Source organism: Pleurodeles waltl, chromosome 3_2 (assembly GCF_031143425.1).
Source record: "Pleurodeles waltl isolate 20211129_DDA chromosome 3_2, aPleWal1.hap1.20221129, whole genome shotgun sequence".
Taxonomy (NCBI): domain Eukaryota; kingdom Metazoa; phylum Chordata; class Amphibia; order Caudata; family Salamandridae; genus Pleurodeles; species Pleurodeles waltl.
In genome coordinates, this window is record NC_090441.1 from 73941852 (window position 1) to 73969316 (window position 27465).

At 45.9% G+C, this 27465-nt stretch overlaps 1 protein-coding gene across 1 annotated transcript in view; it reads right to left on the reverse strand.

Moving 5' to 3' along the window:
- MKS1 (MKS transition zone complex subunit 1) overlaps positions 1–27465 on the reverse strand; it is a 225202-nt gene that overhangs the window by 60071 nt on the left and 137666 nt on the right. The window contains exons 9-11 of the mRNA XM_069226780.1: positions 19298–19354; positions 9388–9430; positions 8473–8535 (exon numbers count right to left, since the gene is read on the reverse strand). Coding sequence (XP_069082881.1) covers positions 8473–8535; positions 9388–9430; positions 19298–19354 — 163 coding nt within the window. The remainder of the gene's footprint in view (positions 1–8472; positions 8536–9387; positions 9431–19297; positions 19355–27465) is intronic.

A 27465-nucleotide genomic window follows, 5' to 3' on the forward strand; every position in this document is an offset into this window, starting at 1 on the left:
GTGATGTAAGGTCTCGAAGATCACTGACGTCGATGGGGCAGGTACCGCCAGCGGGATGTTCAGCTTGGTCGCCCCTCGTACTAAGACCTCCTGGAACGTATTCACATCATCTATGGGGGACACTCTCGGGGACGGTGAGTCCGATAGGGTTGGAGAGTAGTCCTGTGTAGACGAAGAAGAACGCCTGTGATGTGAATGCTGAGATCTCTGTGATTCATGACGGTGGTGCAGAGAGGAAGATGAGCGTCTAGAGGAATGTCCAGAACGTCTTACAGACCGCGTTGGAGTCCTCAAAACAGACTCTGAAGGAGGAGCCGGAAGAGGCGCCGTAGGTGTTACCGGCGTCTGTGGCAATGCGATTGTCGTGGAGAGAGTTGTGGAGACGCTGGAAGTAGGATGAGTGAGGCCGAGGATTCTGACGTTGTATAAACCCTTCTAGGCCTTTTTGATTGTCGTCTCGACGTCGACACACTCCTCGACGTCGAAGTACGGTGACGGCGAGTGCCCTTCGACGTCGATTCTTCTCGCCGGTGAGAATCTCTCGACGACGAGTCTCGACGTCGCCGTGGTGACGGTGAACATCTACGACGTCGAGCACTCCCCCTCGACGTTGATCGCCCTCGCCGTGTCGACGGCGAGTCGGACTCAGATCTCCTCGACGTGGAGCGTCCTCGCCGTGTCGACGGCGACCCAGATCTCGACGGCGAGAGTCCACGTCTTCTCGACGGCGAAATAGTTGTCGACGGTGAGCGATGTCTCTTTCTCGCCGGCGAACCACTCCTCGCCGGCGAGCATGTTGGCGCCGTTCCTTGTCTCGACGTCAACGCCCTCGACGTCGTCGGAGACCTGTGCCGTTTTTGAGCAGGTCTGGTCAGAGTTATAGAGGAAACAGGGTGAGCCCTGGTAGAAGACTGACCTTCTCCTCGCTCTGTGGTAGAATGACCACTTTTCCTCCTGTCCTCTTTCGCCTGGAGTCGGATTTTCTCCCTGTCACGAAGGGTCCTTCTGGAGAAAGTTTTGCAGATGTCACACGACTCCGGTTTGTGGCTGGATGGAAGACAAATGATACAGACCCGATGTGGATCTGTTTTGGCCTTTTTTCTGCCACAAGAAGGGCATTTGTCAAACAGTGAAGGCATTTCTGAAGTAGAAAAACCTCAAAATTCTGTCAGAATTTAACAGAAAAAAGCAAAAAGTGATCACTCAATGTTAAAAACGTCGAGTGAAATTGAAATTCAAAAGATTTTAAATGAATTTCTGTCACAAAAGGATTTTGTGAGGTAGAGCTCAATGCTTCAGGGTCCTGTCAGAAAGGAGCCGGAAAAAAGAACTGAGGCAACTGCCTTTTGCTGTGCATGATGGGAAACAGGAAGACTTTACTTTGTTAAAGGCACAGCTCTATTTTCATTCTGTATAATGGCAGCCTATGGGCTACACTGCCCTACATTGTTTTATTCTCATGAGAGGTGTAAATAAAATATGAGAATGTATTTATTTATGTATTTATAGAATAAATAGAGGTTTAAACGTGAATTTACACTACAACTGTTTTTTCTTCTAACAATTTGGCCTGTGTAGCTGTTCACATAGGCTGCACATTGTTATTCTTAAGTGTTTTTCACAGACCTTTTTTGTCAAGGGGCTGATGATTGCACTTAAGAATATACTTCACAACAGTGCTCCGGGGTCCCCGCAGGCGCGCGGAACTATTCAGTGCTTATGACTATACATGGAAATCCCCTACGAGAGAAGGTAGGTCAGTCGTTCCTCCATGGTTGCCAGGTCAACTAGGGGGTGGTACACCAGTGCATTCCTTAGTCTCTGCCTGGGTCGGTACCTAGGAAGGGCGCCAACACACATATGTCACCACACCAACACATTACAGATGATGTCAAGGCACACGCAACTGCACAAACGTAGCCTTCATATAATGGAAGGGATGTATACAGATAACATTGTGACAATCGACAAGTGATCACGGTGCTATGCAACCTACAAATGCAGCTAACTGATGCCACACATCACATATGGCATGTATTGCCATGTATGACTGATGTGCCTAACATGTACAAGAAGATATGACAGCATGGACGGCGCATAGAGATTGCACTCAAATACATTTTACACTTCAAATGGTGGTCACCTGTTCTACATGCTGAAGACAGATGGCAGTGACATGATTCTGCTGGAGTAAGTTGTCATGGCGTTAGGCGGTCTGTACAGCTGTGCAATTTTTATTGGTTAACACTGGTGTCCATGGGAACAGGGGCCAATCATGATTGCCGCTGGCCGTGACTGTGCGTACCGCCGCGGTCGTCACCACCATTTTGATTTCCCTTTGCCACTTGACTCCTGCACTCACCACGGCCACAACTCCACTGCGTGTGCTGCTGTGGCCTGAATATGGTCACAAAGATGGCATGTGCTACAGGGGAGAGTGCCCCAGCCTTCCCACAGGAGGAGCTGACCAGGCTTGTGGACGGGGCCCTACCCAAGTTGAATGGGTGAACATAGGAGCAGGTGAATGGATTAAGTGTCCTAGCAGTGAATGCGATTGCTTGGGTGCATGCGTGTGTGAACATAGGATTACCAAGCATATAAGAGTAGTGGAGTAGGGTATCAATGTGGACCTGTAGGAAGATGATGGAATGTATGTTGGCCTACTGTTAGTACGATTGTACCCTATATGTCAGCATGCATGTGTTAGGTCTACATTAATGTGAATTCCTATGTGTCTCCCATGCAGGTCAGCGCCCATCAGAAGAAGGGGTTATGGCGAGCCATCGCCAATGACGTGCGGACCCTGGGGGTCTATAGCCGGTGGAGCAACCACTGCAGGAAATGGTGGGAGGACCTGAGACACTTGGCCCAGAAGACTGCAGAGGCCCAGCTGGGGACGGCCTCCCAACAAGGGAACCTGACCCTCCCAATTGCCCGCATACTGGTGGTGACCTACCCAGCCTTGGATGGGCGCTTGACGGCACCACAGCAGCCCCAAGGGGGTGAGTTCTCACACTGTCCTGCATGCCAACTGTATTGGGAGGATGGTAGGCAATGTGGCAAAAGGATGCTGTTAGTGACTCATCGGTGTCAGGGTATGCATGTTTTCAACTTCTTGACTGGGTTGCGTTACCTTGTTGTGTTGGGGGCATGCTACCCAGGTAAGGTGGAAATTGGGTAGTACAGTCATTCAGGTAGTGTTCCTGTTGTCTTGCAAAGTGACGTAGTGGTATTCAAAACATCTGAGCATTAAATGGATACCTCAGTTGGAGTTGCAGGACATGTCCAATTAATCTGTAGGGCACCACTGTCAGTATAGTGTACTCCAAAGAGGCATGTGTAATCCCTATCATTGGAACATTCCTGTAGTGCAAAGGCTATGGTAAGGTGAGGTCTGAGACTGAAGTGTACTGCATGTGTGCCTACCTGCATCATAGTTGATTTGCTCACAGCCTGCATCCCTTTCTTTGTCTCCCCACCTCTCTCTTTTCTTGTGTCCTTGTGTGCATCAGCATCATCAGGCGAAGGAGCAGAGGCACCAGTGAGTGGGGATGCTGCAGCCCACGGGACCCAGGAGGCACAGTCCACTGACGCCGAGGGAACCAGTGGGTTGGAGGGTGAGGGGAGCACCACGGGGAGCCTACTGCCACTGCAACATCAGACTCTGATTCCTCCTCCGATGGCAGCTCCCTCGTGGTGGCGGACCCCTGTGGGACCACCCCAGGAACATCTTCAGCCGCCACCCACCCACCAGCATTGCCCTCCCAGTAGCTCCCCACCGAGTTGTCCCTGCCCGCTCACCCAGGAGGGGGGCTTCTCCTTCGCTGCAGGCACCTCAGCCCTTGTCCCAGTCAGCCCTGCGGCCCTCAATGAGGAGGCTACTGACCTCCTGAAAACCATCTCTGTGGGACAGACAACCATCGTGAATGCCATCCAGGGGCTGGCATCCCAGAAGCAGCAAACTAATGCCTACCTGGAAGGCATTCATGGTGCCTTGTCTGGCCTACAGAGATTGTTTCAGGCTCTGGCCTCCTCTCTGATGGCAGCCAGTGTCCCAAGTACCTCCATCCCCCCTCCAATCACCTGTGTCCCATCCAGCACCCCTCTCCCCTCCCAAGCACACAAGCCAAACAGCATGCACCCAGAACAACACATGGACACACACAGTCATCACTAGTCACACCGCAGCCATGCACACACTCAACAGACAGATGCAAACACGACAACAGCCACATCCTCCACTGTCTCCCCCACCCCGTCCTCCCTTACAGTGACCTCACCACACACACCCAACAAGCACTGCATCCTCACTCCCAGATCCTGCCCCCATTGACACAGTCACCACAACAGCAGTCACCCAGACATGTACCGCAGACACCACACCTGCACTCACTACAACCATAACAGGCACCTGCAGCACACACACCAGACATGCAGACACCACCACAACTTCCATTCACACGACCTGTTTGTCCTCTCCCACCCTTTTCCTCCACCTCCTCCCAAAACACAAACGCACCCACTCAGGCACCCTACATTCATCCACCACACACAAGCAGACTGAGCACCCACCTGTATCCACGTCCAGCACACCCACACTTCCTATGATCACTCCCTCTACTTCTACTCCCAAGCCTGTTTCCACAGCCCCACCACGTGCTCCTAAAAACTTTTCCTTTCCTGTGTTGACCTGTTTGAACCTCTGGCCCACCCAGTCTTGTCCCTGCGCGTTCCTGTGGCCTCCCCAAACCCAGTACCTCCGCTTCACAATCTTCCTTAGACCTTCCTTCCGGTTCCCATGTCCCTTCCCACTCCAAGAACACAGCTGTGAAGAGATCTGATCCCGCTCCCACCCACCGATCAAAACCCACTCCCCCTCCATCAAAAGCTAAGCCCAAGCCCCCCCCAAGCCAAAGCCCAACCACCCTCCACCCAAGCAAAGCCCAAACCCCCTCCTTTCTAACCTGATCCTCACCACCAACCCCTCTGCCTGCACCCTGAGGTGCCTGCTCCATTGATGACCTTGCCCGGTGGAGGCCATTGTCGTGTCAGGAGTCAAGTTGGGGCCTTGTGGAACTGTTTGGCCGGGTGATCATGGACCTCTGAACTGCCCAGTGGGCCTCTTTGTAAATAGTTCCTGTTTCCCCTTTTGTTTTTCACAATAATATATATGGCGAGCCTGCACAGTTGGTGTACTTTGATCAAGTTGTCCTGTGTTTGACTATGGCTGCCTTGTGTGGACATGTATGTGCATCGTTGTCCCCATCTGTCCATGTGTACTGTGCTTGTGGGCGACATCACTTCTGTTCTCCACTTTTGCCCCTGTCTGGATTTGTGTGTGCAATGGTGTTTGTGTGTGATGGGTTTGGAAGTTAGTGTGGATGGTATGTGTGTGGGTAACTGATTGTGATGTGTTTTCAGTTGTGCATGGTGTGCGTAGAGTAAGTGGTATGCACGAAGGCGTGATGGTATGGTACCAGTGTATGTGTGGATGGCACTTGTGGTTGTGTGCCGTATGTGTGTCTGGTATGCTGTCTTCTGTGTCGGCCGTGGTTTTGAGATCAGTTTGTGTGTGGCTGGGTATGAGTATTGAGACGTGTTTACGGTTGGTGCTGTTTGGTGTGTGAGTGACGTGTGTGTAGGCCGTGGTGTGTGTTCTGGTTGTGCGTGAGTGTATTGTGAATGTGTGTGTGTGTGTATGTGTAGGGGTGTTGCTGTGTGTGTGTGTGAGCATGGCAGTTGGTGTTGGGTGGTTGTGTGTGGCATGTGGGTGTGTAATTGTCCCCTTTCCTCTCTTGGGTGGTAGGTAGGGTACTCACCGTTGTTGTCTTCAACGGTGCTGTATGTCCTGGAGGTGGATTGCAAGTACCAGCATTGGGAAGATCTCCAGTTCACGCTCCATGTCGTCGGCGGCCTCCTCTGGGTCCCTACGGTGAGTGTTTCCTTATATACTGTTCCTTTCCGCCAGGCTTTGAGTGGAGGCTGGCTCGCCCCGGAAATCGTGGCAGTGTGCTGATCTGTAATACGGTGGGCGGTAAGGTCCTTTCCGCTGCCCTGTTGATGGCATCCGCCGTCGGCGGCGGTCGACCCGCACTAGCGGTACAGGCAGTATACTGGGTGTGTTCCGGCCTGTTCAACGCAGCAGTCATAATACGGCGGTGTTGGCGGTTGGATCGCCACCGCCGGCGTGGCGGTCCTGTCAACGTCAAACTCACAATGAGGGCCTTAATCTTGTCATTTGCCTTGTCATCCAAATCAGAAACACCTGAAAGTCCCTGTGACCTAGAAGAAGTGACCTTTATAACATATTATTCTTCTGTAGCATGTGCGTCCCTTCTTTTCATTTCATTTCTGTGACTTAGAATATTGGCCTTAAAAATCTGGAGAACCTGCAGGCTTTGAATCATGTTACTGTAACAAGTAAGGCACGAATCATGTCATTAGTTGCCACCTTTCCCTGCAACAACAGCACCTGACCAAAAAACTAGGGATGCAAATTTAGCCACAGGCATTAAGGGAATACGAACAGTACCCTGACATGGCTTAAAACACCTATGTACAAAAAATGAAGGAATTTTCACACATTAAAAAAAAACATAAACAACAACTCTATCAATGGCCAAAAGCATTCAAAGGAGAATGTCCCACATAAGTATCAGGTACAAACACCTTGTTAGCCTTTTGAAAATGAGAAAACAATACAATGTACAGTAAAGTCAGATTTGGGGCAAATACACCCATAGGTCTACAACCCTTGTTCAATGGCTATAGCTTCTAAACGGCAGTCCATAACTGAGCATAGAGATTACCACTATCAGTGTTCAGTGGCAATGACCACACTAGAGTTGCTACTACTTGCAGTCCTGCGGTCAGTTAGCTTGAAATTCTCAGACTGTAACTCACTGTTAAGTAATTCACCCTCAGACCTCCAATGAAAAAAAGTAATTATTCCTTCTGATTCGTATCAATTCCATCAAACTGTTCTGAAGCACACTACTGACAAGTAGACTGAGTTAAGTTTTTATCTCGATTGGTTACCTGTCTTTTGTGTGCCTATCCAAAAAACTGTTTTGCATCCTAAATGAAGTTTTTAGAGTACCTTTGCAGTCTTGGATGTGTGTAGAGGTATAAAACATTAGAACAGGCTGCCCTGTACTAGGAGCAAGATGTGCCCCCAGTATAAGGATGTCCCTCATTTTTTTCCCTGTTAGTGAATCTTTAATACATATTCAAACATTGGAATGTTGAGAGCTCCATTGAAGACAATGGAGTATCTACTGGCTTATAAAGGCTGGTATAAGCCTTCCACTCGAACATTCCAGTGTTTATCTTTATGTTTCTCCCTTTTTCATTTGGAACATTCTACCCTTAGTGGGTGGAATGGTCTAATAGCCCATCTGCCTTGGGATATACCAGTTGTTAAAGGGCTTCGCCCTTTGTTATGGGTCCTTGCCTGTGGCTCGGGTTTCGGGCTTTTAACTACCCGGATAGTTCTTGGCTATAATTTTACTCATCAGTTATTATGTAATCGCTTTTAGGAAATGTCACAACATAGTGATTTGGTAAACATTTGGTGGTTTCTTTCACCAGTTGGAGACTATTCTTAAGAGATACATGTTTTTGCGGTTGCAAACCAGTTACTATCTAGTTTACCAGTCACAAAACATTCATTGATCTGGCCTTACTACAAAAGTGTAAGGTACTACAAAAGTGCAGTTTGGGAGTACCTTAAAGTAGTAAACTTGCCCTGAAGTGTGAATTTACTCATATTTGTAAGTTACCTTTATAAATCAGGCCCAGAAACCATATACAATTAATTCATTCTCATGGTTTGAAATCTACTGAAGTGTTAACAAAATATAAAATGCCAGACAGCACTTCTACAACAAAGTTTGTTCAGAGTATGTGAAACTGCACTGTTCCCTTTAAACCAAGTTGTACTCCATGAAAATATTTTAAGATCAGAAGGGAAAGGAAATGGACATGACAAGCAGAAACAAAGGTGGAGTAGGCATCACAGGTTCATTAATCCTTTAATCCAAGGTAAGAATATATGTAGGTGTGTAATTTCCCAAACAGAGACATTCGTTGGATGCATGTATTGTTATTTTTTACAGGAAGCAATGAAGTGCACTATGCTAGTTGGGTTGCTGGGAGACCATCTACAAGATGGTGCACATTAATTGGGGATTTGTGTGTTAACTTCAAAATGGATCATCTGTATTTAAAAAAACTCAATTTATCAGAAGAATTAAACCAAATGGGGAAATTATTACACATGCACATTAATGCAACCCTGAATTCTCAAATGTGAAGTACCCCATTGAGAGTATAGAAAGATACTATACAGAGCGGTGACATTTTCAGGTTCAGTTCACAGTAACTGGAAGACATTCACATGCCCAGTAACTCTCCACCTCGGACAAAGCAACTGTGTTTAATGCAAATGCAGAAGCAATCACGCTTACTTACGTTTAGGAAATTCAATAAAGAAGTGGACATAGAGGTTCTCAAATTCATATTCCTGAGCTGAAACTGAGGGAACACATGGCAATTAGGAGGAATCAGTGGCAAAAAATAAGATCCATTAGAGGCCACAATTTGGATAGTCAGACAGTAAAGAAAATGCTGTGAGGATGGATCACAGAAGAGTCACGGCAGTAGGAAATAGCCACATTGCTGAGAAGAGATAGGATCACTAAGGAATGGTCACAAAGAAGTATGAAGCTGACGATTTAATGAAAAGAAACCAGTTCCGAGGAGTTCTCATGTGAAGTTAATGAAGGCCCTAAGAAATAGGGAAAAATAGTCAAAACATTGAGGATAACTACCAGTCACGAGGAGGCATCCCAAAGAGAAGACAAGGAATTTGAGGACAAATCACAGAAGTTAGTGATGGGACACGAAGGACATAAGGAGTTAGTGAGGAAAGAGAGAGGCGTGAAGAGGAAAGAGGGACGTCTGGGAGGAGGAGTAATGGAGAGGACACAAAGAGTGACTCTGAATAACCACAATGAGAATACAGCAGTGGTGAGGAGTCTCTGAGAGGAGAAAGAAGTCGTGCTAAGAAGTCACAGAGAAGAGACAGTAGTCTTGATGGTAAAATAAAGAACAAAGAGCGGCTTCTAAGAATCATTCAGCAGGAAGAGGCAGGCTCGAAGGAGGATCTTCCTATAAATTCAATACCCAATTACTCTTTACAGAAACATAATAATAAAGAAGGGAACTCGAATTAGGCAATTCAAACACAGATGCATCATTTTGACCCACAGGATTCACAAACCTACTACACATGAAACAGGATTAAAGCATAAGGACATCATCCAGGATTCACACACCTCATATTTCACATCAATCAAAATAAAATGTAATTATTCAGATACTTACCTACTTCACCATTTATAAGAAGGCGCAGGGTGCCAGGCGGGGGCTGAAGGAGAAAGAGGTACCATGAGCAGAATGTATAGACTAGCACTTCATCATCTGTAGACCATCAACATTTATTCCGCCTTCACCAGCCACCACCACACAACAAGTCACTGAACAAACTGGCTTCCTGAGGCCTAGGGGAATGGTGTAGGAGCACGAGCTGAAGGGACGCAAAAAGGGATCAGACAGCAACGATGGATCATAGGGTGAATATAAATATTATAGGAGTGATAGTGGTTACGGACCTGAAGAGGACATAATTGCAAACTAAGAGAATGTTGAAGAACACTGGCTTTAAAAAACAATGAACGTTTCTGGGGTACTGTCTGTGAGGGTATGTAAAGGAGCAGTGAAACAGTGCTAGTCATGGTGAGGCTGTGAGGAATAATGACGAACTGCTGGTTCTTTGGGGATTCACAGGGGAGCAGATTGCAGAATTTGTGGCTAATGGGCCATGCTATAGTACTGATGGTGCTTGGAAAAAATTGGGAATTTTAGACAAACATGATGGTGGTGGATGAGCAATATGTGGGAAGGTCTTACGACAATGCATTTTCTGATTATGCGTTCCCTGGAGAACAATCCCCTTCCGCCACTGCTACACTGTATTATGGCTGTCCTGTGAATAAACATGCCATTCAAATGACTTCATTGCGGAGTATTGTATTAGAAATTCTCTTGGCATTCAGTCAGTTTTTCTGAATCACATGTGCCACAGAACATGACCATCAGAGTTATACATTATATATATATATATATATATATATATATATATATATATAAATATATGGAAAATGTTACTTACCCAGTGTACATCTGTTCGTGGCATGAGACGCTGCAGATTCACATGCTTTGCACATCACGCCATCTAGTGTTGGGCTCGGAGTGTTACAAGTTGTTTTCCTTCGAAGAAGTCTTTTCGAGTCACAAGATCGAGGGACTCCTCCCCTTTTGGCTCCATTGCGCTTGGGCGTCGACTCCATCTTAGATTGTTTTCCCCGCAGAGGGTGAGGTAGGAGTTGTGTATTATAGTAATAGTGCCCATGCAATGGAGAAAATATGTATGTACATAATGTGGTTTAAAGCAATATATTTACAAATTTACAAATGTTCAAGATCAACTTCAAACGGCTACAGGCTTCCGGGGAGGCGGGTGGGCGCATGTGAATCTGCAGCATCTCATGCCACGAACAGATGTACACTGGGTAAGTGACATTTTCCGTTCGATGGCATGCGTAGCTGCAGATACACATGCTTCGCATAGACTAGTAAGCAGTTATCTCCCCAAAAGCGGTGGTTCAGCCTGTAGGAGTTGAAGTTGTTTGAAACAAAGTTCATAGTACTGCCTGTCCTACTGTGGCTTGTTGTGCTGTAACACATCCACGCAGTAGTGCTTGGTAAACGTATGAGGAGTAGACCATGTGGCTGCCTTACATATTTCAGTCATTGGAATGTTTCCTAGAAAGGCCGTGGTAGCACCTTTCTTTCTAGTTGAGTGTGCCCTTGGTGTAATAGGCAGTTCTCTTTTTGCTTTGAGATAACAGGTTTGAATGCATTTAACTATCCATCTAGCAATGCCTTGTTTGGAAACTGGATTTCCTGTATGAGGTTTTTGGAAAGCAACAAACAATTGTTTTGTTTTCCGAATTTGTTTTGTTCTGTCACAGAATCTGGCTCTGGAAGGAACACTGGTAGTTCTACTGTTTGATTCAAGTGGAACGGTGATATGACTTTTGGTAAGAATTTAGGATTTGTTCATAAAACTACTTTATGCTTGTATATCTGAATAAATGGTTCTTGTATGGTAAATGCTTGTATCTCACTTACTCTTTTTAGAGATGTGATGGCAATTAGAAATGCAACTTTCCATGTCAAGTATTGCATCTCACAAGAGTGCATGGCTTCAAAAGGTGGACCCATGAGTCGTGTTAAGACAATGTTGAGGTTCCACGAAGGAACTGGTAGTGTTCTTGGTGGTATAATTCTCTTTAGGCCTTCCATAAATGCTTTTATGACTGGGATCCTAAATAATGAAGTTGAGTGCGTAATTTGCAGATAAGCTGAAATTGCGGTAAGATGTATTTTAATGGATGAAAAAGCTGGCTTTGACTTTTGCAAATGTAGTAAGTAGCTTACGATGTCTTTAGCAGATGCGCGTAATGGCTGAATTTGATTATTATGGCAATAATAAACAAATCTTTTCCACTTATTTGCATAGCAATGTCTTGTGGTTGGTTTTCTAGCTTGTTTTATGACCTCCATACATTCCTGTGTAAGGTCTAAGTGTCCGAATTCTAAGACTTCAGGAGCCAAATTGCTAGATTCAGTGATGCTGGATTTGGATGCCTGATCTGTTGTTTGTGTTGAGTTAACAGATCTGGTCTGCTTGGAAGCTTGACATGAGGCACTACTGAGAGGTCTAGTAGTGTTGTGTACCAAGGTTGTCTTGCCCAGGTTGGTGCTATAAGTATGAGTTTGTTTTGACTCAATTTGTTTACTAGATACGGAAGGAGTGGGAGAGAGGGAAAAGCGTATGCAAATATCCCTGACCAACTCATCCATAATGCATTGCCCTGAGATTGATCTTGTGGGTACCTGGATGCGAAGTCTTGGCATTTTGCGTTTTCTTTTGTTGCAAATAGGTCTATTTGTGGTGTTCCCCATCTTTGGAAGTAAGTGTTTAGTATTTGGGAGTGAATCTCCCATTCGTGGATCTGTTGGTGATCCCGAGAGAGATTGTCTGCTAACTGATTCTGAATCCCTGGAATAAACTGTGCTATTAGGCAAATGTGGTTGTGAATTGCCCAATGCCATATTCTCTGTGCTAGGAGACACAACTGTGTCGAGTGTGTGCCTCCCTGTTTGTTTAGATAATACATAGTTGTCATGTTGTCTGTTTTGACAAGAATGTGTTTGTCGCTTATTATAGGTTGAAATGCTTTCAACGCTAGAAATACTGCCAGTAGTTCTAAGTGATTTATGTGAAACTGTCTCTGCTGAGTGTCCCATTGTCCTTGGATGCTGTGTTGGTTGAGGTGTGCTCCCCACCCTATCATGGAGGCATCCGTCGTTATTACGTATTGAGGCACTGGGTCTTGGAAAGGCCGCCCTTGGTTTAAATTTATATTGTTCCACCATTGAAGCGAGGTGTATGTTTGGCGGTCTATCAACACTAGATCTAGAAGTTGACCCTGTGCCTGTGACCATTGTGATGCTAGGCACTGTTGTAAGGGCTGCATGTGCAACCTTGCGTTTGGGACAATGGCTATGCGTGAGGACATCATGCCTAGTAGTTTCATCACCATCTTGACTTGTATCTTTTGTTTTGGATACATGCCCTGTTTTACATTGTGAAATGCTTGTACCCTTTGTGGACTTGGTGTGGCAATCCCTTTTGTTGTGTTGATGGTCGCCCCTAAGTATTGCTGTGTTTGACACGGCTGAAGGTGTGACTTTGTGTAGTTGAGTGAGAAACCTAGTTTGTGGAGGGTTTCTATGACATACTTTGTGTGTTGTAAACACCGTTCTTGCGTGTTGGTTTTGATTAACCAATTGTCTAGGTACGGGAACAGATGTATTTGCTGCCTTCTTATATGAGCAGCCACTACTGCCAGGCATTTTGTAAAAACTCTTGGCGCAGTTGTTATCCTGAATGGCAACACCTTGAATTGGTAATGTACCCCTTGGAATACGAACCTTAAGTACTTTCTGTGTGAAGGATGTATCGGTATACGGAAGTATGCATCCTTTAGGTCTAGTGTTGTCATATAGTCTTGCTGTTTGAGCAATGGGATTACATCCTGTAATGTCACCATGTGAAAGTGATCTGATTTGATGTAGATATTTAATGTTCTGAGATCTAATATAGGTCTTAGAGTTTTGTCCTTTTTGGGTATGAGAAAGTACAGCGAGTAAACTCCTGTTCCTCTCTGATGGATTGGTACCAGTTCTATTGCTTCTTTTTGTAACAACGCTTGGACCTCTAGTTGTAGGAGATCTATGTGTTGTTTTGACATATTGTGTGTTTTCGGTGGGACATTTGGAGGGATTTTGAGAAATTCTATGCAATAACCATGCTGGATAATTGCTAGGACCCAAGTGGCTGTTGTTATTTCTTCCCAATGTTTGTAGAACTTGGTTAGTCTCCCCCCCACAGGTGTTATGTGTTGGGGATTTGTGACGTCGAAGTCACTGCTTGTTTGGAGGAGTTTTGGGACTTTGGAACTTCCCTCTACTCTTTTGGAATTGGCCCCCTCTATATTGTCCCCGAAAACTTCCCCGCTGATATTGGTTCTGATAAGTGGGCCTTGTTTGTGAGGTTGTGGGTTCTGTGCTTTGTCCTCGAAACCCCCCTCGAAACTGGGTTTTACGAAATGTGCCTCTGCTCTGTGGGGAGTAGAGTGTGCCCATGGCTTTGGCCGTATCAGTGTCCTTTTTAAGTTTTTCGATAGCAGTGTTCACCTCCGGCCCAAACAACTGCTGTCCGTTAAATGGCATATTCAGCAGGGCTTGTTGAATTTCCGGCTTAAATCCTGACGCACGCAACCATGCGTGTCTCCTTATAGTCACTGCTGTATTTACTGTCCTAGCAGCTGTGTCTGCTGCATCCATTGCCGAGCGTATCTGATTGTTCGAGATACTCTGTCCTTCCTCCACCACTTGTTGTGCCCTTTTCTGGAACTCTTTGGGCAAGTGCTCAATGAAATGTTGCATTTCGTCCCAATGAGCCCTATCATATCTCGCCAGCAATGCCTGTGAGTTGGCAATGCGCCATTGGTTGGCCGCTTGTGCTGCAACCCTTTTCCCCGCAGCGTCGAACTTGCGACTCTCCTTGTCTGGAGGTGGTGCGTCTCCTGAGGTGTGTGAGTTTGCTCTCTTGCGAGCTGCCCCTACTACCACCGAGTCTGGTGTTAATTGCTGCGTGATGTATACAGGGTCTGTTGGCGGCGGCTTGTATTTCTTCTCCACCCTTGGAGTTATGGCCCTGCTCTTCACAGGCTCCTAAAACACCTGTTTGGAGTGTTTTAGCATTCCAGGTAGCATAGGGAGACTTTGGTATTGACTGTGTGTGGAGGATAGTGTGATAAACAAAAAGTCATCCTCAATAGGCTCTGCATGCAGGGTGACATTATGAAACGGCGCTGCTCTTGACACCACCTGTGTGTAGGCTGTACTGTCCTCAGGTGGCGACGGTCTCGCCGGATAACAGTCTGGGCTGTTATCTGATACTGGCGCATCGTAAAGATCCCATGCATCGGGATCATCCTGACTCATTCCAGTATGAGTTGGGGACTGCATCAGTGGTGGAGTGGCTGCCGGTGATGTATGTGTTGAGCGTGGTGGAGATGGTGGCGGGGTTACTTATCTTGCCACCTTTGCCTGTGGCTGCTTGTCTTTCTCTTGGAAGGCAAGTCTTCTTTTCATCCGAATTGGGGGAAGAGTACTTATCTTCCTTGTGTCTTTTTGGATGTGGAGCCTTCTCTGAGTGTAATCTGGCTCCATTGACTCTAGTTCTTGTTCGAACCTATGTCCTTGCATTTGTGAGGACAGTCCCTGTTCCTCTGTGTAGGAACTTGTTTTCGGTTCCAAGACCGGATGTTTCGGTATGGAAACTTTTTTGGCAGTCTTTTTCGGCTCCGACGACACTTTCTTAATTTTCGGCGTTCCAGACTCTCGGTGCCGAGTCGTTTTGGTGCCGCCCTCTCGGTGCCGAACTTGCTCTGACCCGCTGTCTCGGGGTTGAGTCTGCTCTGTGCCGGTATCTCGACCGGAGTCGGATGCCTTCGACACATGCGTGCCCTTTTTCGGTGCCGATGTTCGGTCACCTATTTTTCGGGTTAAGCCATGGCCTGCTGGCGGTGGCGTCCCCTGGGCTTTAGTGGTCTTTCCGTGAGTTTTATGTGTCGACGTCTTACTCACGGTTTTCGGCGTCTGTTCAGGATCGTTCTCATCCGAATCCTCGATGGAGAAGGTTTCTTCCTCTTTCTCCAAGTGTCGTTGTCCTGTCGGCACCGACGCCATTTGCAGTCTTCTTGCTCTTTGGTCTCTTAATGTTTTCCTCGATCGAAACGCTCGACAGGCTTCACAAGTATCTTCCTTGTGTTCTGGAGACAAACACAAGTTACAGACCAGATGCTGATTTGTATACCGATACTTGTTGTGACATCTGGGGCAGAAGCGGAATGGGGTCCGTTCCATTAGCCTTGAAGAGACACGTGGTCGGGCCGACCAGGCCCAGACGGGGATGGAAAACCCCGAAGGGCCACCGGAGCTCTTCAAAATTAGGTGTTGATCTGTTGTAACTAACCCGATACCGAACGCAAACAATACCGTCGAATTTTCTGAGATTCTAACTATCTTTCCGAAACGAAACGCGGAGCGAAAAGGAACACGTCCGAACCCGATGGCGGAAAAAAAACAATCTAAGATGGAGTCGACGCCCATGCGCAATGGAGCCGAAAGGGGAGGAGTCCCTCGATCTCGTGAGTCGAAAAGACTTCTTCGAAGAAAAACAACTTGTAACACTCCGAGCCCAACACTAGATGGCGGGATGTGCAAAGCATGTGTATCTGCAGCTACACATGCCATCGAACATATATATATACATCTCCTTTCATGCGGAGAAACAAGCCATTATAGCCTTAGAACCGCTGTAGCGGGCTCTACCGGCTATTAAAGGCCCGCTCCCGAGTTAAATGCCCGAGCCGAAGGCAATATAAGTTAAGTATAAAAAAGGTGGCACCAGTCTGCATTTTTTCCGCATGGGGCCAGTTAACTCCCTTAAAAAAAAAAACAGGAGAAAGTTTGCACCTCCATAACTACTTCATACCGGACTATTGAGGGTGAAGTAACATATGATTGGGTTTGATCAGAGTAAGTGAACCTAATATGCAGATTAAAAAATCTCAAATGTAAAAAGTTATAAGGGGATCTGTTCTGTCCTGATAAAAGCCAGGTAATGTTTTGGGCACACATTAACTGGCTGAAACATGTTAATACAAGGATGTCAAAGTCAATAAGTAAACTCCCTGTGACATTCCGCATGTGTATTAAGCCTCACGGAAACTGAATCGCCCATCCATAAGAATTTTTTCCCTCTCCCATTTATGAGAGATCACAATCGGTTAGTGTCGACAGATCTTCTAATGACTAAGATTATACAAGGCTCAGTCATGGAGTTTTTGCTAAAATTCAGTGGATCACTGGAAAACTTTTCCTTATAGTCCGTATTATTTGTGTAAATGTCATCCAACATTCAGATCAGCAATTTGAGTATCAAAAGAATTAGCTTGGCTTGACTTCATGGAAGGTGCGATCCTTAAACCAACACTTGGCATGAAAAGTTCTTATTCCTAGCCAAGCTCTCAGACTTTAAGTTTCTCTCGGATTTGCCAGGCTCATACGGTGCACGGAATGAATAGACAGTGATCTGCTATCAAAAAGGCAGACTGGCATTTTACTTCATGTTCTTCAAATAAATGTGACAACCACTCCAGAGACAGCACACATGGTCTCACTGTGAGACTCTGAATAACATCTTGAAAAACTGAGTTCAAATTAAGCCACTCCTTGAGAAAACTATACAAGTGTGATTATATAAGGATGGCGTATATTAGCATGACAATCTTGTATTTTAGTTTTCGAACATACCCTTTGTGTGTAATACCACAGTACAAGACACAGGGACCGTGATTTCAGGGACTGATCATGCTATTTAGACTTAACCAGCTCTCGGTTCAGTCTTTGAAAGCAGATGGCATGATGCAACCTTGGATGATTATTGAGGTAGGCTCTATTTGAGGCGAGTGGAAACCAAACCACTGAGCATGTGTTGCTTGAATGTTATTACATGGTAGAAAAAAATAAGGTATTTTATCACCTCCTGGTTGCCTACTCACTCTATTGTTAATTCTAAGATCATGTTACATTACTTGTATGACCTAAAGAAATAAGTTACCCACATATAATATGGCAAAATATTTGTTCATTGCTTTGAATAAGCCAAAACTATGAATTTCTCATAGTTTATAAAATGTCTTAATCTGTAATAACTGCTTTTGGTGTATATGTATACCAGGTATTTTAAATGGTTTGTTTTTAAAACTAAATACAACTATTCATTAACTTGAAAATAAAATTGGAGCAACAATTTCCCCTATTTGTTTTTGATGTAAGTAAATGGTACAGAACTAGCATCTATAAGAAACGATGTAAAGATGCAGGAAACACTGGTTAAAACGAATGCCACTGGGTCCCACTGAATAGTACTGTGGGACAAAGTGGGATAGTTTTTAACAAGAAAAAAAAGAAACTATAAATATGTAACTAAAACTACCAATGCAACGCATACCAACAAAATTAGTCACAATAAAAGCTAGTAACATTTCAGTAAAGAGGGCAGAAGGGTAGAAAAACACTCAATGGACCCTAATCCATCTCTTCTACTTCTCTTCCTAGTAAAAAAAAAATTGATGTTTAAGGGATATTTGTGGGGGTATGTGAGAGTGGCGGGGCAAGGTTCTAGCATTCCAGGAAATAAATACAATATTAAATAAAACATAAAATGCTATAATAATTTTACAGTTGCAACGAAAAGGTTGCACTATTGATATATCCTATGTGGTTACAGGACAAAGTAGGCCAATGTTAAAGCTCTGGGCCTCGACAGAGTGGAAAGAAACAGTGAAGTAAACCTGGGTGTGTGAAAAACTGTAAGGAATGGCACTGAAAAGTTCACGGTGGTATGACTGTGGCAATAGCTATATGGAATAGTGAAGAAGCCCTGGCTTGGGGGCGAACTGTGTGGAGCGATGCTTGAGCAATGACTTCGGGAAGCTGTAACAGTGCTTACAATTGGCATATTGGCAGATGTAAGCTGTACATTGCCGTCATAGAGAGGTCCTCTTTAGTAGGACATCTTGGAATGTGTGATATAGTTACCAAATGCAAAAGAAACAGATAAGATTTCGAGGTTTCCCCTATGTTGGAACATTGAGAGTATAATGTGCTACAGTTTGCAGTCTGTGTTGTGCTGCACTGTACACACAGGATGTGACATGCTACATGAGCTGTACCCAGGGACACAGCTTGTGCTGAACACTGTCTATATATTTGTGAACATTATACTTCTTTGCACAGTACATAATCTACTATTACGTGGCCAGGGAGGAGGGCAGATGACCACTGTGCTTTCAGCATGTGAGGCTGCTGGGTCCATAAACAAATATTTCTCTAACTCTGTATTTCACCAACTTGCCAAAGTCCACATAACAAAATGAATGTCATTATTTCTACAATGCCCGGGGAGCTAGCTTGTTAAATGCACGCTGGCTGGCAGAAGATGCACTGATGTAGAGGAATGTTACCAGAAAGAGTAAAATGGGCCACTGTCAGAATGTAGTGGAATTCTGTGGAATTATTGCAAAAATGTTTATGGCTGAAATGACGAGGCATACCCCTGGAAAACATAGCGCGTAAAAGCAGTCTGTACACACCTTATGAAAAGCTGTGGCCATCTGTTTCTCTACATTGGCTGGAATTCATTACTAATGGAGTGGCCAAAGTCTTCAAAATAGCACATTACAGAACCATCATGCAAAGTGAGCCGCAATACATTGTTTTGCCTTTTGTTTAAATAATTCTTATTTTATCAAATTGCACATAACAATAGATTATTATGATTTACAAGCAAGCAGCCAATGGTGATAGCAGTACATGTTTAACTAAAGACGTAGCACAACAGTGTCTATTACATTATGATATGGCAATATATGGACAGATATTCAATTTGTAGCAAACACCATTTTCCACTTAATTGACAATTACAAGAAATGAAAGAGAGAACCATCGATACAAGTTAGACACTCACCATTTCAAAGTCGGTGCCCACCAGACTGTTTAAATATTCTCTGTGTCGATTATATAGCTAGAAAGAGAAGACGTAATGAGTGATGAGAATCAAACACTTCTTTAATCAGACAATACGAGTGGGCTCTAGTTGGGTTTACTCCGCATGGCCAGGTCTAGATGCAGGGTGGCAACTGCATCTTGTCTACAAATCAACAATTATGCTTTCAGCAGTGGCAGCACAATGTTCTTTATGCATCTCTAAGAGTTTCTAGTTCCTAACGCCCATTAGTTACTGTATATTCTATGGTGTAAAGATCACATCCGAACTCCGGGCGAGCATCCAGGAACACTCCATTTAATTCAGTGATGGCTAAGTGACTCTCAAGAAGGCTGAGTGCATAACAGCTCTGCTTGACAGTGATGGAGGATGAACATAGCAGGAATGAGTCTATAAACATGGCGGGTGATGGAACTGATAAAAGAAGCAGTGTGGCTTTGCTCTTTTTCTTTACGTTGGTTTGTCCCTTTCCTGGGTCCTTCTACTTCAACCTCCGTTCTTCAGTCTGTTGCAGATGATAGTATTGTCAAGATGGTAACACTGCTGTGTTATCCTGAAATAGTACCTCTAGTTCTACGGCCTTTGTCTCCGTCCTCCCTGATTCATTTTTTGCTGATGCCAGAACTATCAAGATGCGGACAGCGGGTACCATTCAATATTGATATTTTACCGTATGTATTGTAAAGTGAAAAGAAGGGATAATTGTAAAAATATATACATATATATATATATATATATATATATATATATATATATATATATATATAAATATATATGGATAAAAACACACACACACTTTAAAACTACCTCCCAACCATATGGCTTTTGCATGAAGCTATACTAGTGCTTTTCTGACTGACTTACATTAAGTGACCTCTATAGAACCACTTCTGCCTGTATAATTTGTGTTAACTAAACTGCCTTTCAAGCCCTTTGCTTGTACGAATGAAATTCCCTGTTCTGTAAGGTGGGCAGCAGTGAGCCCCCGGCGCAACCAGTGTACACTTGATTTACTTGACTGAATGAACAGTCGCCCAGCAGACAGCATTCACGCTCATTCCCTAACTCTGTGCTCTTTTATGAAGAAAAGGGGCTACTCTTCAACCAATAAGTCAGCATGGCTGCTATGACTGGCATGTGTCCTATGCTCGGAAGTCCCCAGGATCATTACTGGGGCAATCTGTATGTCTGCTGATGACATCGTGGCTTCTCAGGCTGATATTTGTGAGACCTTTGCTCAGTGTTATGGGCAGCTCTACTCTCTCCCCCTCCCGACCCTCCCTGTGAGCATCTCCGGCATTACATTGCTGGTGTCGCCCTACCCAGACTTGATCCCCTCCAGTCACAGGAACTTGAACAACCATTACAACATGAGGGGTTGCGTTACTATATGCCAGCTAGTCCGTAACAGGATTCCGTGCACGGACCGGTTTCGCGTTGATTATTATGCAACATTTAGAGCAACCGTTGCTCCCAAATTGCTCGCGTTCTACCAGGAGGCACATCAGCAAGGCAGGCTCCCTGCCTCCCTTTGTGAGGCTCTCATAGTAGTCGTACTCAAGGCAGATTGGTACCCCCTGGAGATGACTTCCTATCGCCCTCTGTCAATGCTCAACATTGACTTTAAAGTACCGAGCAAGGTGCTGACTACTCCTTTGCTCCTGATGCTTCACATCCTGGTACAACCAGACCAATGTGGGTTTTTCCCACACAGGGCCACTTTGCACAATACGCGCACTTATGCCACATCATGGGCGCATTTGCAGGTCTATGGAGCTCTTAGTGGCAATCACCCAAGACCAATAGTTCCCAATCTGTGCGCCACGGCACCCCAGTGCGCCATCAAAACTAGCCAGGGGCACCACGCACCAAGATCACAGTTTGGTAATCATTGATGCATCTGGGGGACGTGATCAACATGGCGGCCGGAGCAGACATGTGATACACTTATCACCGAAATCCTGGTGTCCCTGCAGTCGTCTAAAGACCAGAATCGGCTGCGTGGGGACCTCGGACACCAGTCGTCAATCTGACCGAAGATCGGGACAATCAAAGGAAGTGGCACGGCGCGCGAACTGTGCTGAAAGGCCTTCCCCCCTCGACGAGGCCCAGCGCCGTACCCCCGGAGAGGCCGAGAGAAGCCGCATCGGACCACAGAGGGGTGCAGAGTCGGAGCAGCAGCCCCACCCCACCACCTACAGGTATGGCCCCAATCTTGTGGACCACGAGGCGCTCGAGATGAACCCCGCGCGTGAACTGTGCTGAGGGGGGAGAGGCCTTCCCCTCCTCGACGAGGCCCAGCGCCGGACCCCGGAGAGGCCGGGAGAAGCCGCATCGGACTGCGGAGGGGTGCCGAGTCGGAGCGGCAGCCCTCCCCCACTCCTGTGGACCGTGAGGCGCTGGAGGCGAACCTCGCACCCGGCGGCACAGGGAGCGCGCGGCAATCGAACCGCTGCACCGCGAATGGGGATGCCGTAGCTGGAAGACAGAGGAGGATTCCCCCGGCGTATCCCCCCACTGAAGGGCGCGGCTCCCAGGAAAAATAGAAGAGCAGCGGCGAAAGAGAAAAAAAAGGAAAAATAAATAAATAAATAAAAACATAAAATGAAAGAAAGAAAATAAACAGCACAACTATCTCCCCTAAGGATAAGTGGTGCATTGGCACTACTTATAGGGAGAAGTAATTGGAAGGGTACCCGAGGAAGAGACGGCTGTTTTTGCAATCCGAGAACAGCACACTGAGGCGCAAAGACGTAAAAGGGCCCCACTGACATTTTCCTTCACCGGTGAACAGACTTCCAAACAAGCAACGGATGGAAAAGAGGAGAACACTGTAGCGCAGGAAGGAAAACGGGCAAAGCGAGAGGGGGAAGGGTGAGCGGTGAAGGAGAGAATAGGTCAAAAGCAGGGGAAGGGGGAGCAGCGAAGTAAGGAAAGGCGAAAGCTAGACGAGCGCAAATATGGGCAAAACAAAACCCCCGAAGACACATTCAAATACAGAAGCTGAGATCAACTCTCTCGAAGGAGAAACAGGAACTCAAACTGACGCTCTGCAAAAAATGGCTGGAACCTTGGCCGCCCACTCAACACAGTTCGACAAAGTATTGCAGGCGGTACTAGACACGAAGACCTCACTAGAGGGAAAAATAGACTCAGTGGTATTGGAAGTTAATCTCCTCCGCACAGACCAACGGAAGTTAACAGAGAGAGTCACCATCACTGAATCGGAACTCGAATCGGCCCTGCCGACAATAGTAGAGCTGAAGGCCCAAATCCAACAAATGGAAAGCGACAAAACATCGCTACAACGCAGAGCTGAAGAAGCCGAGAGCCGCTCACGCAGAAATAATGTAAGGTTCCTGGGGGTCCCGGAACGCACAGAACTTCCGAATGCTGAACACTACCTGGAAAACTGGCTCAGTGACACGATGCTACCTCAAGCCACACCACAAACGTTAGTAATAGAACGTGCACACAGGATCCCGGGGTGGACCGCCCCGACCAGGCGCTCCACCCCGTCCACTGATAGCAAGGTTCCTAAACTACAGGGACCGCGACCTAGTGCTGCAAAGCTTCCGTAATAAATGCCCTGTCTGCATGGAGAATGCCGAAATAACAGCATATTCTGATTACACGATGGAAGTCCAGCGCAAACGAGCCACCTTCATTAAAATGAAACAGATACCCCGTGACAAGAATATTGCTTACTCTCTTATGTTCCCGGCTAGACTGAGAGTAATAGATGGTGACAGGACTCTCTTCTTCCCGTCGGCAGAAGACACGTGGACATGGCTACATGCCAAAGGTCTGGTAGACCCAGTGACGGAACCCGATGGACATGGCGAGTGGTTGGTACAACGGCCTGGAAGAAAGAAAAAAAAAACAACTCCAGGATCAAAACTCGACCATCAAAATCTCAGGCTGCAGATGCGCAAGCACAGGTCCTTAAAGTAGCAACAACATTTGCATCAACGCAATCACCGACCAGAACCGAAAACAAAGACTTGGACTCAAATTCTTTGCAGGGTCACCCAAGTCCCCCCTCTTTGCCGCTCATGTTCGGCTCCGCTCTGACCCCACGCGCAGCAGATGACTTATGAAACCGTGCAGGCAAACTATGAAAAATCAAGACACTATACTAATAGCGACACAATAGAACAACTTGAAGCGCAATTAGAACACGACTGCCTGGGCTAACAGGACTCAATATGCACAGCACATACTAAATCCTATCGGAAGCAAGAATAGCAGATGATTGCCTGGAATGATAGGCAATAACAGACTGGCTTCAAGGTGTCGGAAGCAAATATGAGGCCGGATGACCAAAAGGAGCAGGGATACAGGAATATCCAGGTGGGCCACGGACAGCGGTAAGCCCGGGTCTCCCATGACCACACCTTCACATCCAGTAGGATTACCGAACGGACTTGAGATTGAGCAATGTAAAGAACGGCACAGGTTGTGCCACACAGTTAATCATAGCTATGGTTTTTGTTAGTATTAGTTCGCCAACACACACATTCTATAAGGGGTCACAGATAATGTGCCTAGGAGAGAGGGGAATCAAGGGGAAGATGCAGAATAGAAGGGGATCTATAATCATTGCAGTGAAGCCACTGTGGGAAGTAAAACTAACTCTATGGCCACTTACAATATCTTAACCTGGAACGTGCGAGGGATGGCCAACATAAATAAATGCAATAGAATTTATAGTTATCTTAAGCGACATAAAACTCATATAGCAATATTGCAGGAAACACACCTCACAGCAGAAGAAGAACTAAGCAAATTAGATAGGAAGTGGTCAGGAAAGATATACGGCACTGACATATCGACATACACAAGAGGCGTACTAATATGGATAGCTCCTAATGTTCCATACACAGTAAAGCACAAACAAATAGACAAAGATGGTAGATATGTCCATTTAAGAGGGGAACTAGACGGGAAACAATTGTGCATCACAGGTATATATGCACCTAATATTAAACAGACGGATTATCTACTGTCCACTTATGCAACACTAACATGGGACCCACTGATACCCAGCATATGGGGAGGAGATTTCAATTTCGTACCCGATGCAAACATGGACAGATCCCACCCCCCACTAGAATGCGCACCAAGTAGAAGGTTATCCCAAGCACTACGAAACTGGATGACAGATAGAAGACTACATGATGTATGGCGATGCCTACACCCCACGGACAGAGAGTATTCTTTCTTCTCCCCTGTGCACAAACTACATACTTGTATAGACTTGCAACTATACACAAGTGAGCTTACTCAATCACTAATAAAGGCATTCTATCTAGCTAAAACAATATCAGATCACTACCCCTTAGTAACTGTAGTGTGCTGGGGCAGAGCGCATGCACGCACACCCACCTGGAGATTACAGCCGTCCCTACTACGTGACCACCCCCTTCCGAGTAGAGCTAGCAAAGGGAATAGACTCATATTTTAAAACAAACACAAACACGGCATCGTCAAAAGCAATAGAATGGGACGGCCACAAGGTCGTGATAAGAAGCCTATGTATGGCTGCATCAGGCGGAGTCCGCAAGATATTACATAAAGAGTTATGCGATGTTGAGAGAGGACTTAGGGAAGCGGAGAGGACGGCGGGACAAAATGGGGAGGGCGAGGGAAATATCACTGAGCTGAAAAAACAATGGGCTGAAACTGATGCACGCTTACGAAAATATGATTACCGGCACTACACAGCGCGAATACACGCTGAAGGTGACCGATCCAGTAGGTTGCTGTCCTGGCTATTAAGAGGCGGACAACAACACTCCAATATAAATGCCATTCGAACAGAGGAAGGCAACATAGTTAACACACAGTTAGAAATCAATAAGACCTTCAAACAATATTATGCCACCCTATACGAAGCAAAAACTCCCCCGCCCGAACAGCAAATAAATGAATTCTTTCAGACACCTCAATTAACCAAGCTGACAGAAGAACAGCAGTCAGAATTAGACAAACCCATCGCACTGGAGGAAATCCAGCAGGCGCTGAAACAAATAGCGCATAATAAAGCACCAGGTGGGGATGGATTTCCAGCAGAGTATTACCAGGCGTTCGCTACGCAAATAACAGCACCATATTTAGCAATGCTACAAGAAGCATTAGAAAAAGGTCACCTACCAGAATCACAGCGTGAAGCAATTATAGTGGTCCTACACAAAAAAGGACGCGATCCACTAGATGTTCGATCCTGCCGTCCATTGTCCCTCCTAAACTCGGACTGTAAAATACTAGGGAAGGTGCTGGCAAACCGCCTTCTCCCACTAATGCCAATACTAATCCACCCAGATCAATCCGGTTTCATACCAGGCCGCAGTACACACACAAATATCAGATGCCTCCTTCGGCTAATAACCGAAACCCCAAAATTAGATTATACAAGGACGGCGGTTTCACTGGATATAGAAAAGGCATTCGACACACTGGGCTGGCCATACCTGATGAGGTCCCTAAACAGTATGGGCTTCGGTAAAATATTCATAAGATGGATAAAAACACTATATACAGATCTGAAAGCAAGAGTGAAGACGGGAGAAACTATATCGGAGAGTTTTGTAATAGGCATAGGTACTAGACAGGGATGCCCATTGTCACCGCTACTGTTTGCACTAGCAATAGAGCCACTGGCAGCACGACTGCGGCAAGAGGCTCCAAAGTGGGGCATCCCTGACGGAAACACACACAAGATCGTCTCTAAATACGCAGATGATGCACTGATATATTTGCGCAATCGTTCGGAATCCCTGTCAGACCTATTACACCTGTTAAATACATTTGGAGATATATCGGGCCTACAGATAAACTGGACGAAATCATGCCTATTTCCAATGCAATCAATACCAGACCCTCATAGGGAAATAATCTCTACACATAAGTTGCAATGGTGGTATACCACTTTCAAATACCTAGGGGTACAAATATATCACGATGAGAAGGACCTCAGAGAAGGTAATTTAGACCGAACGATCAGGTCCATAAGAAGTTCCATGCCCTTCTGGTGCTCACTCCCACTATCACCAATGGGAAGAGTAGCAATAGCAAAAATGATCATACTACCACGAATACTGTACTACTTCTCGGCATTACCACTCAAGCTCCCCAAGAGCTACTTTACACCCCTAACTAGCCTGCTGACGGACCTGATCTGGAACACAGGTCGCCGTCGAGTGGCCTTGACCAAGATCTATCTACCACTGGAGAGGGGCGGGATGGGAGAACCCCAATTTGAACTATACTATGCAGCGGCACAAATACACTGGGTAATGGACTGGTCAAGCAACCCAAATGGCTCGGAGGGGCGAATGGTAGGCACTCTGCTGGGACAATCGGATGCGATACAATGGCCCATTGGCCGGGACAAACCAGAGCATAACGGCAATATCTTGTTGGAAGTGGTGGACTGGATATGGTGCCGATACGTGACTTTGACAGGGCGGACACCACCATACTCACCCAGAATCCCACTACTAGCTATCCCTGGGCTACACAATATTACTCGACAATTCAAACTAGTAAACTGGGTTGATAAAGGTATCAACACAATTGGCGACATATTTAAGGAGGGACACGTCTTAGCATATGAAGCGCTAGCAGACAGGTTCAATCTAGGCAAGGGCGAATTCCTCCCATATAGGGCACTACTACAAGTGGTACGCAAAACATGGAGAAATGGCAGAAATGAACCTAAAACCGCTCCAGTACTCCATGACTTATTGACAGGGGCAGGCACACAAACAGACATATCCTGGATATACCGGACACTACAGGATCACCCAGAAGAGGCCCAAACACAAGCAAAAAGCAGATGGGAGGCGGCGCTACTAACGCCGTTGCCCACCAAAAAATGGAATACGGCACTGGCAAACACAAAAGATATATCGCGAAATGCCCGCTTCCGATACACACAATTAAATTATTTACACCAGCCCTACCTCACTCCAGCTAAAATAAAACGCATGTTCCCACATTCTAACTCGGAATGCCCGAGATGCGGGACACCGGAGGCAGACTTTCTACACATGACGTGGAGTTGTCCACCGATACATCGCACATGGCAGGAAGCAACAACACAAACAGCTAGCTGGTCGGGACTA